Source organism: Polyodon spathula, chromosome 40 (assembly GCF_017654505.1).
Source record: "Polyodon spathula isolate WHYD16114869_AA chromosome 40, ASM1765450v1, whole genome shotgun sequence".
In the NCBI taxonomy this organism is placed as follows: domain Eukaryota; kingdom Metazoa; phylum Chordata; class Actinopteri; order Acipenseriformes; family Polyodontidae; genus Polyodon; species Polyodon spathula.
In genome coordinates, this window is record NC_054573.1 from 2,454,600 (window position 1) to 2,466,677 (window position 12,078).

At 43.8% G+C, this 12,078-nt stretch overlaps 1 protein-coding gene across 1 annotated transcript; it reads right to left on the reverse strand.

The window, feature by feature from the left end:
* Positions 1–1,184: 1,184 nt before the first annotated feature.
* On the reverse strand, positions 1,185–5,495 carry LOC121304838 (sushi domain-containing protein 6-like; the record flags this gene model as incomplete). Its single annotated transcript, XM_041236248.1, has 3 exons — positions 1,185–1,823; positions 2,212–2,368; positions 5,288–5,495. Coding segments are annotated over 3 exons (711 nt in total), but the record flags the coding sequence as incomplete, so codon positions are not given.
* Positions 5,496–12,078: the final 6,583 nt, after the last annotated feature.

Here is a 12,078-nt window from a genome sequence, read left to right on the forward strand (position 1 = left end):
TGTCGCATACAGACACACATAGTGCTGGTTGTTGTTATTATTATTATTATTATTATTATTATTATTTATTATTATTATTATTGGGTGGTTCAGAATCGAACCGGGGTGTCTGAAGGTTCAGATCCACGTGAATCGAACCGGGTGTCTGAAGGTTCAGATCGTGCATTTCTGGTGGAGATTTAGCACAACGAACATAAAAATAAATATATAAACAAAACCTCCAAGCTTCTTGCATTAGAACTAGAACAGACTGTATTATATAACAACTGTGCAACACATTCCACACACACACACAGGTACCTAGAATGCATTCACACTTACAAAATGTAAAAAGAATATATTTATATATAAAGTGCATTGTACAAAATTGAAGGCACATCAAAAGAAACGGTTTATATAGATCCAAAAAAAATATTATTACTTTCAGGACGTTTTGGGCAAAAAGCCCTTCAGCTGTTTAAAAATATTATATTATATTACATTATACGTTAGGGTATTTAAATATATATTTATATATATGTACACAATTTGATACATTACATCCCATAATCTAATATTTATTTACACATTTAAAAAAATTAAAAGGATAATCTATCTGTATATCTCAGTGCTGTTGGTAGTAACACATCAAATAAACTTTTAAAATTCAATGACAAACACTTTTCTTAATGTCTTGAATTTCAGGTTTTACAATACAGACTGTCACACGAGCCACTGCTTTCATGTGAGATCGACTCCATATAAAAATGTCCCTCAGTGAAAGCACAGCAACATGTAACAAAGCACAGAGAGGCACTGCAAAGCATAGGGAAGCATTGTAAAGCACAGAGAGGTCTGGTAAAGCATAGGGAAGCATTGTAAAGCACAGAGAGGCACTGCAAAGCATAGGGAAGCATTGTAAAGCACAGAGAGGTCTGGTAAAGCATAGGGAAGTATTGTAAAGCACAGAGGTCTGGTAAAGCATAGGGAAGCATTGTAAAGCACAGAGGTCTGGTAAAGCATAGGGAAGCATTGTAAAGCACAGAGAGGTATGGTAAAGCATAGGGAAGCATTGTAAAGCACAGAGGTCTGGTAAAGCATAGGGAAGCATTGTAAAGCACAGAGAGGTCTGGTAAAGCATAGGCAAGCATTGTAAAGCACAGAGAGGTCTGGTAAAGCATAGGGAAGAATTGTAAAGCACAGAGAGGCCTGGTAAAGCATAGGGAGGCATTGTAAAGCACAGAGAGGTATTCTAAAGCATAAGGAAGCATTGTAAATCACACAGAGGTCTAGTTTTCAATGCACACAGGTGGATATCTGTTTTTCCCCAGTTGGCGTGTCAGTGGTCCCCAGGGCCTGTTTAATTTCTCTGTTACATTCACAGAAGCCTCGGCTTCTAAAGAGAGGAGTTCTCAAGTACATGAACCATTGGCTTCAATTCTGAGGAAAGTGGCTTTCCACACCTGAGAGAAAAAAGCCAGCACAGAATTCTAGAATTCTAGACGTCCTTTTCGATCACCGTGGAAACCCGGAACATCTGTGATAATTCCTCCCTCCTCTGCTCATTCCGGGTCCTGCCAGCGCCGCTGTGCGATTGGACCTCTTCGTAAGGAGGGGGAAGGGTGTCTGGGCAGTGATTGGCTGAGCCACCCAACAAGCTGTCCGATTGGCTGTCCATCAGCTGGTGGGCGGGATCCAGTTGTCCCTCGGCGAACAGGAGCTGGGTGGGTCCCTGTGTGGATGGGGCTAGGTTGCCCTGGTTTCCGTACACAGCCTCCTCATAGGAGGGCAGGAGGACCGGGGGTCTGTCAGTCACCAGGCCCAGTTGGTCTGAAAGTCGTCTGCTGCAAAACAAAGACGATTTGAAACTGATTACATGGTCCAGCCGCACTCCGAGGCGAATGCAAGGCAGCGATGGAAGACAGACTCCGATTGCACAGCGGTTTTACCCATTCCAGGTTTCAGTAGATGCTTGATTAGCCCCAGCATAATAATACTGGGACAAATAATACTACTAATAACGCTAATGATATACTACTACAGGGCTCTTATTGCATAGCATTTTGATCCATTCCAGGTTTTACTATGAGCTTGATTAACCACAGTGTATAGGGAACAAGCTCAGGTGTGTGTCGTATTTAACTCGCAGTGAAACCAGGAGTGGATGAGCAGGGTACAGCACAGGGGGAGCAGAAACTACTAACATTCTCTGTGAAGGGAGCGTGGCTGTACCTGTCACAGTGGCAGTCTCGGACCCGGGGTTTGACCAGCATGCAGGCCGTGGTGGTCAGCAGGAAGACGGACACCGCCACGGCCGTCGTGGCAACAGTGGGGAGAGAGCTGGACTCCCCGTCAGTAGAGTCCGAGCCGTCCGAGCCTGGCTTGGACTCTGAAACACGAGAGGAGAGAGGTTAGAAAAACATTGTGAGGGTTCAGCACAGGGGAGGAGGGTACAGCACAGGGGAGCAGGGTACAGCACAGCAGGGTACAGCATGCGGGAGCTCTCCACTACACACTGGACTACAAGGCACCCAGTAGCAGTGCTTGCATCCTCTTGCACTGATCTGCTCCACACCTTGCTCTGTTCACTGCTGCTCTCAATCCTAACGACACTCTGTGTATCCTGCGCTTGATTTCACCCCGAAAGGAATCTGTATTCACCTGTTCTGTAATTGCTCTGGTCTGAAATCGTTCTTATCCATTTATTGTAGTCTCTATCTGCTCTCAATGGAATTCACAGTAAGTAATCAGCAATGGAATCTCAAAATGATTGTTATTTGATACACACACTGCATATATATATATATTATAATGTTATGATGATTGCATCTCTGCTCGCTTTTCTATGATCTCACGTTTCCTCCACGCATTGGAAAGCTGGCTCGATTTGAGCTCCGTGACTCACTTCCTGTCTCCATTGCATCTGCGCCGTTTCAGACTGAGTCCTCGCCGCAGGCAAAGAGGAACGAATAATAATAATAATAATAATAATAATAATAATAATAATACTAGAAGCACATTATGAACATTGATTTTCATGAGGACTGCAGCAATTTATTATCATGGCAATTATTACAGGTGAACATATTTACGCCCAGTATACTGAGGGCACCAGAAGCGCCACTTCAGTATCTGCGCCTGTGTGCGTGTCAGTGTGTCTGTCAGTGTCAGTGTGTCCGTCAGTGTGTGCGTGTCTGTGTGTGTTTGTGTCAGTGTGTGCGTGTCAGTGTGTGCGTGTCAGTGTCAGTGTGTGTCTGTCTGTGTGTGTGTGTGTGTGTGTGTGTCTGTGTGTGTCTGTGTGTGTGTCAGTGTGTGTGTGTGTGTGTTGTTTTTGCGTGGGTCACCACACCACACATCACACACACCGCATTCACACACACACACACACCATTGTCACACAAACAGTGTGTGTGTGTGTTGTCGTGTGTGTGTGTGTCAGTGTGTGTGTGTGTGTGTGTGTGTGTCTGTGTGTGTGTGTGTGTGTGTGTGTCAGTGTGTCAGTGTGTGTGTGTCTGTGTGTTTGTGTGACATACACAAGCACACAGTCACACAGTTCGAGGTGCGCCTGTGTCACCCTCAGTGTCACACACTCACGTTCAAACGCACCCACACACACACCACACAGTGTCAGTGTGACACGTGTCACAGTGTGTTTGTGTCAGACACAATACAAGACGTGTCACACAGCACAGTCATTGTGTGCGTGTCACTGTGTTTGTCTGTCACAAACGTGTTGTGTCTGTGTGTGTCTGTGTTTCACACGTGTGTGTGTGTGTCAGTGTGTTTGTGTGTCAGTGTGTTCTGTGTCACAGTCACACGCACTCGTGTGTGTGTGTGTGTCGTGTGCGTGTCAGTGTGTGTGTCAGTGTGTGTGTGTGTGTGTGTCAGTGTTTGTGTCAGTGTGTGTCGTGTGTGTGTGTGTGTGTCAGTGTGTGTGTGTGTGTGTGTGTGTGTGTGTGTGTGTTTGTGTGTGTGTGTCAGTGTGTGTGTGTGATGTGTGTCCACGTCCACACAACACAGACTGTGTCTGTGTGTGTGTCTGTGTGTGTGTGTGTCTGTGTGTGTGTGTCTGTGTGTGCGTGTCAGTGTGTTTGTGTCTGTGTGTGTGTGTCTGTGTGTGCGTGTGTGTGTTTGTGTCAGTGTGTGCGTGTGTGTGTGTGAGTGTGTGTGTCAGTGTGTGTGTGTGTGTGTGTGTGTGTGTGTGTGTCTGTGTGTTTGTGTCAGTGTGTGCGTGTCTGTGTGTGTGTGTCAGTGTGTGCGTGTCTGTGTGTGTGTGTCAGTGTGTGCGTGTCTGTGTGTTTGTGTCAGTGTGTGCGTGTCTGTGTGTTTGTGTGTGTGTGTCTGTGTGTTTGTGTCTGTGTGTGTGTGTCTGTGTGTGTGTGTCTGTGTGTGTGTGTCTGTGTGTTTGTGTCTGTGTGTGTGTGTCTGTGTGTGTCAGTGTGTGTGTGTGTGTGTGTGTACACAACCAGACACACAACTCCAGGGCACAGACACAAACACAGTCACAACCACAGTCACTGTGTGTTTGACATCAACACGTCACACACTATAGCACACAGACACACATTAAGGAAAAGACAGTGTGTGTGTGTGTGTCAGTGTGTGTGTGTCAGTGTGTAATTCCTTTCTGTGGTTGTTGCCGTGTGCGTGTGCGTGTCACTGCCACTGTAAACGCGTTAACTGCTGTGTAAACTTGACACAATGTATTTGCTTTGTTTCAGTGGTTGAAATAAGTCACGACTATCGCAAGAGCAGATACCGGTTTGGTTGCCTGAGAATTTACGAGCTTAACTAGTCTGAAGCAATATAACGAATCGAAGCGCTTCACTGAACCGCCTGAGAATTGATTCAGAATCCGTCAGCACTCGTTTATGAAAGCCTTCATATGTCTCGTACAGTAATGCAAAACGAGACATCGTTGCGTCAATGTCCTACTCCGGTACAAGGGGCAGTTTTACTTCAGTGTCCCGGGATCCGCGACCTTCTCTGATGGTAGAGTCAAGTTGCAGCTCAACGAAAGCTTTGGTGCCTCACGGATTTGTCCTTTACAGTAAATGTCATATTGAGGTTTGCTCCCCAAATGTACTTCCGTATGCATCCACATTATACATATGTTATAATTTAAGCAATTAAATACATCATAATAGTCGTCATCATAATGTCTGAAAACCGCATAAGGTTTTGACTATTATTATTATTATTATTATTATTATTATTATTATTATTATTATTATTATTAACAGAAAGCATATTATTCCAAAGCACAAGCTATTTTGCGTAATACGGGACTCATGACGGGATGACTGACCCGGGTCGGGGGTGCAGTAGACGGGACCTTCGGGGCTCCAGTTGCCACGGCGACAGCGTGCCTTCCCCGCAGCCCCGCCGTGCAGAGTGTACCCCGGCTCGCAGAAATACTCGATCACCCGCTTCGGGGCGAAGCCGCGGCAGGGAGACGGAGCGCAGCGGAAACCTCCGTGCTCAGGTACGAGCGGGTGAGAGCCCTTCTGGACTGACCTGTCTAGTCCCAGGGTTTGAAAGTCCGCTATACTCTAATTAATTCTTAATGAATATATATATATATATATATATATATATATATATATATATATATATATATATATTATATATATATATATGAAGTCTATTATTATTAATATTGAAATGGTCAGGAGCCAGGAGTTTGAGCAGGGGTAGAAACTCACACTAGCCCTGCTGCTGCTGCTCAATGAAGTCTAGTATTATTAATATTGCAATGATCAGGAGCCAGGAGTTTGAGCAGGGTTAGAAACTCACACTAGCCCTGCTGCTGCTGCTGCACCCAGTCCTGGGGTTCAGAGCTCCCCTCAATGAAGTCTAGTATTATTAATATTGCAATGATCAGGAGCCAGGAGTTTGAGGAGGGTTAGAAACTCACACTAGCCCTGCCGCTGCTGCTGCACCCAGTCCTGGGGTTCAGAACTCCCCTCAATGAAGTCTAGTATTATTAATATTGAAATGATCAGGAGCCAGGAGTTTGAGCAGGGTTACAAACTCACACTAGCCCTGCTGCTGCTGCACCCAGTCCTGGGGTTCAGAGCTCCCCTTGCTCAGGTATACTATTAAAATCTACAGGTGGCAGGATGTAGGGGAAACGGGCTGCTTAATATCCTGGCTATTGAATCATTTCAATACTTCATTGATGGCGGTTTGGACACCCAGAAGCAATGGAAAACACAGCGCACGCAGCGCACAGGTAGAGCACAATCAGGAATGGATCGAACTGCTATGCACCGGTGAGGTTTACTCCATTCCCTGCGGTGGTCGCTCCCAGTAAGTTTCCACGGTTACCTGCAGTAGCGTTGGTTTCAGCCCCCGTCGCGTCCTCACAGAAGAGAAGCAGCAGAATGGTCCCGGAGCACAGGACGGAGCCGAGACAGCCGGTCACCGACGTCATCCGATGGGCAGGCATGATGCGACGTGCCCAGCAGTCAGCCACACTGCAGACACAAGAGATCAGCAAAAAGACAGACCATTACATCTCTCTGACTCTGTTAGGGAACTATCAGGTAGAATTAGTTATTGACCAACCTATTAGTTTTGTTTATTTCTTGTTGAACTAGTCATATCCAACCTGTCTTGCCTGTACTCCCACCCTCCTTCTCAGAGTGAGTAATACCGATGCCCCTCTGCGGTTCTCCCGGCAAGACGCGCACAGCGGTCGTGTAAGGGCGTGTATATTATATTTGGATCAATCTGCGGTTTTGGTGGTCGATTAATCTAATGTTATGTTTTTTTTTCCCTCACAATACAAATAAACAACAAGGGCGTTATAAAAACACGAAAATAAGATTAGCATACTGGCAGAGCCCAGTCTGTTATTCATCGCGGAGCGCGTTTGGAGCACCAAACAGCGCAAAACTCGTTTTTAATTAACGAGTCTTGTGTTTAAACGGGATGCATGTTAGTTAAAACGACACGGGTTCACGTTTCAAAACCATTTGATCTGTCGCACTTCTGAGTAATTCAAGATCGTACTGAATAGACATTTTGTGAAACACCTGGACGGCAAGCGTTTGTGAAAAAAAAGTTCCGGAGAGCGAATAAAGGTACATGATTTTAATAGTCAATCAACTTTTTAGATAAGCTTCTAGACTGTATTTACAGGTCGCGTTTATACACACCATATTCACGCACACACAGGCAGATTCAATCACTAGTATAAAAGCGTACAGTACTCAAAAAAAAAAAAAAAAAAAAAAAAAACGCCAGAAATACTTACACAGTACAGACTTCTTCGGTAAGGTGCTATAGAAGTTAAGCACAGCTCGCTGTACAGTAGCTGTCGCAGGACCCTTTCTCGTTATGAGCCAGTCATCGTACAGTGAAAGCTGCTCATGTCAGGCTTGCTGTCACTTCGTGTTGCACTGAGGCAATTCAGAAATAAAAACCTTTAGCAGGAAGCAGGAGGCGAGAGATGTATATGTATGTATATTTATATATATATATATATTTTTTCCCCTCGAAGTTTCAGGGTTTGAAACTCCACCCTGGAGAGGCGTGACTTCATCGCCGCGTCACAGTACGGGGAATTCTCAGTTTAAAGCGCCCCGGTGTGACGTCGACCAGTGTCTGACGCGGTGGTTATTCTGGGACCTCTGGAACTAGGAAATAAAATGACGTCAGAGTTATCGTCCCCCTGGCTGTTGCCGAATTGCAAAACAAAATATAACCCAGTGATTGAGTTGTAAGTGTTCTCGGGTGATGCAGGTTTTTGAAATCTTCATTATAAAAGCGGTTGACGTGACAGACTGTTCGCATTATCTGTGTGTGCTTTGCAAGGTCATGACTGTGTACCGGGTACAGCAGAGACAGTGTTACAGGCACACCTAGTTCTTAATGAAACGACGTTGTGTGTCAGCAACGAAAGCCGAATTACAACAAGGTTTAATAATATCCTGCTGAGTAATTAAACTTGGCAGGTAAGCCATTATAAAAGTCTCACATAGTAAAAGCATGGCAACGTGTAATAAAGCACATAAATGTCTGGTTTAAGCATAGGGAAGCATTGTAAAGCACAGAGAGGTCTGGTAAAGCATAGGGAAGCATTGTAAAGCACAGAGAGGTCTGGTAAAGCATAGGGAAGCATTGTAAAGCACAGAGAGGTCTGGTAAAGCATAGGGAAGCATTGTAAAGCACAGAGAGGTCTGGTAAAGCATAGGGAAGCATTGTAAAGCACAGAGAGGTCTGGTAAAGCATAGGGAAGCACTGTAAAGCACAGAGAGGTCTGGTAAAGCATAGGGAGGCATTGTAAAGCACAGAGAGGTCTGGGAAAGCATAGGGAAGCATTATAAAGCACAGAGAGGTCTGGTAAAGCATGGAAGGTTTCTGTAAAGCTCGGAACAGAAGCATTTCAATCTCCAAGACCATTTTCGTATCCCTTCGTATTTGTAAAGCACAGAGGAGGTGTATGGGGGGGGGGGGGGGGGGGGGGGGGGGGGGGGGGGGGGGGGGGTGGGGGGGGGGATATGTCTCAAGTGGGGCTGTGTGTTTCTGATCCTTTTGGTTTTATAGATTTCCGTTTCCCATCTTGAGTTTCGCACCAATAAAAGATGCGGTCGGGCTTGCGTGATTCTGCAAAAGAAACGAAACTTGAAGCGCATATTAAAAACGAGAGCTTAAGAAGGTAAGTGGCGTTAAAAATAGAATTGCAAAGACGGTAAGCCAGGCTTGAGCTAGGTGGGTTTTTTTTTTTTTTTTTTTTTTTTAAATCCAAGAATTGTCAGGTTTCATGGAGCCGAATTAGTGCACAAATTACAGTCTGTAGGTAATCCAAGATTCGCGAGGATCGGGGTCCCTGAAAACAGCCCGGGCTGAATAAATCGGATGGTGCTGAAATTAGGTCAGCATGACTCTCTTGCTGCTCGCTTGGTGTTTTTTTTCAGTCTCGAATCAGAGAGGAAGAGGAAACCACTTTTTCAGCAAGTTAATCAAGACAGAAGATCTAAACATTAAACAAAAGTTAAAAAAAAAAAAAAAAAAACAACAACAACACACACAGAAGCAGCTTCCTCTTCTCCAACCACGAAAACCTGCACTGCCAGACTCGAATATAACAATGACCCCGATTCGTGTCGCTCCCCCCGGCTTGCAGCCAGCCTGGCTAGCACCTCGTTAATTCTGTCACGTATTGCCACCCCGAAAAAAACTGAAGTCGTCTATTCTCGTCTTTATATGAAGACATGACACAGAACTGTAAGCTAACCGCACGACAGCGTGTGTCAATTATTATTCAGTTATTATGCAAGTCTTGTCTGTCTAAAATCAACTGACATTTGATTGAACTCCAGCACCAAGTTATGTGATCTCTGTTTTAAGTTTATAATCAAGAACGGCATTGTAAAATCTTTGCTTACACAGTGGGGGGGGGGGGGGGGGGGGGGGTACAATAATTGAATGCCATGCTTAATATGCAAGAGGCACTCACACACACACACACACACACAAGAGAAAAAAAATATATTTAAAAAAAAAAAAAAAATACAAAACACACACAATGAAACCAAAGTTTTGTTTTTGTTTGTTTTGTTTCTTTTAAACTATTTGTAAAAACTATTTAAAAAAAAAAAAAAAAAACTGCATTCTAAAAGATTTTGTTTTTCCTCTTGTAAGATGAACATTTCAGGATGTTGGGGGGGGGGGGGGGGGGGGACCTTGGGGTGGGGGGGGTGGGGGGGGAGGGGGGAGGGATGGGGGGGGGGGGGTGGGGGGGGGGAACAACAAACCCACTTTTAGTCTAGTGTGGTTATGACACCCACACTAATAAAACTGGGCACCTAGGTTCCTGTTTTCTTTTTAAACTATTTTAAAATCATTCATGTCACTGCACTCAAAATAAGATCACAACAATACTGTTGGAACTGATTTATTTTGACCGGAGACCCAGGGTACACCCGCTCGTCTCAAAAGCTTTATTTAGCATCACGCCATTCCTAACTGCCAGCGTACCCCAAGACTAGCCTTTACTAACCTACTTTCAATTCCCGAACACCAAAAGAAACCTAATAAATTAAAAACGGCAAAAAAGTTTCGCTGAGAAGTCTTTTTCGGTGCGGTCAATGAAGTTTGACTGTGTAACTGAGGGATTCTCAGACTGGTCCCATTAAAACTGTTTTCTTTGCCTCCGTGTCCTGCTGTAACCAGCACCGTCCCCACCTCGGTGAGGTTCCTGTCTAATACAGAACCAGCGCACCAGTTGGGGTGGTGGTCCACACCACCCAGTAGCAGAAACGCAGCTCCGGTCAAAGGTTTTGCACCCCCCCCCCCCCTCCCCCTATATAGAATGAACTAATTTTGCTTCATGAAGTCAAATGAAACCTGCTGGATAATGTCATGCTGACATGCTGAATTACACACCGCTTTGGAGTTTTCCTCCCACATAAAGAAAAACAGAGAAACGGAAAAAATGTGACATTTTGAATTGCTCTATATGAAAATAAGGCTTTTGTAATGCAAGGCAATTCACCAATAGAACGATCACCAAACCAAAATTATATTTTTAAAAAAGTGCAATGTTATTCTGCACCGTTTGCATAAAAAAGCCTATCAGCCTGTTTTCAAATCGCTGTGGGGCTGAAGTGAATTAGTTCAGGTTGTCACTTTCCCAGGGTTTCTGGCGAGTTCAGCTTTATTCTTGTAGTTTATGGTCTCAGTAGAATCTCTTGATGCAATTACATCCTTGTAATTCTTATTTTACATAATCATGCTAACTACACCGATGCATGTAATAAAAAACAATTATCAAACAAAAACGACAAAAAAAAAAATATAAAATCAATGAGAAGGCAAAGCTGTCTATAGATTTGATTGCACACGACAGAACTGCACAGAAACAATTTTGGATTTCCTAAAACTGTAAAAATAAAGGGGCACGGATGGAAACAAGACTACAGTTGCACAGCAGTTTGATCCATTCCTGGTTTTACTGTAAATTTAACAAGACACATCTGAGCTTGTTATCTGCACACCCTGGGGGATGATCAAGCTGGTAGTAAAACCTGGACTGGATCACACTGCTGTGCAATGGGAGTCTTACTGCCATCCCTGAGGGTGTAATCTTGGTCCAATGTTTAAACAATTGTAGACAAAATAAACAAAAAAGAATATCTCGGGTTGCTTATACAGCTTCTGGGAATCCCAATTACAAAACACAGTTCATATTGACAGGCTGAACAAACCTACAAATCGCCAGCTGCGTGGGAAGGCTGATTTCAAATGGGGAAAGACAGTCAGTCTATACGATTCGGGCAAAAGTTTTGCCCGAGGCTCACCAAAAGGAAAGGAGGGGAGGGGCAAAAACACAGATCGTACCCAACAAAGTCACCCTGAACTGAAGCCCTCTTCTGCAATGGAGAGGACTGAAGGCAAGTCACGTACCCAGAGTCACTGTGGCTCCAACAGAGAGCCAGGCTCCTGTGTAAAATATAGGCGACAGGGAGAAGCAGGGATGGGAACAAGACTCCTGTTGCACAGCCGTTTCTCCCATTCCAGGTTTTACTGCCAGCTTGATCAGCCCCAGGTGTGGCTTATTAAACTCTTAATAAAGCCAGGAATGGATCAAACTGCTGTGAAGTGGGAGTCTAATTTTACAACCTTCTAGCACAAAAGGGACACGCCCAGAGAGACTATAACGACAGGATCTTTAAAGACAACTTGACCCGACATTCCTATTTAAAAGATAACGTGCCCCAGTAAGAAAAGAAAATGCATTTTCTTATGCAACATCTAACCTCCAAAGAAACAGTGCTGGCTAAAAAAAACAAACAGATATATTTTTATAATATTTATATTAAAAAAAAAAAAAAAAAAAACACAAAAAAACAACAAACCACAATTCCAGTGTTTATCTTGCGTTGTGTTCTTTCCTTAAACACAACAAAACTATTCCTAAAAAATATATAATAATAATAAAATTTTATCTATTACACAATGAAGTCTAAAGAAACTAATATATATTTGCGTTGTGTTATATATAAGAATATATACAATATATAACTTATTAAAAAATATTATATAATAAATATCATTATATCTTAATATAGACTTTGGCTGTTAATTGGT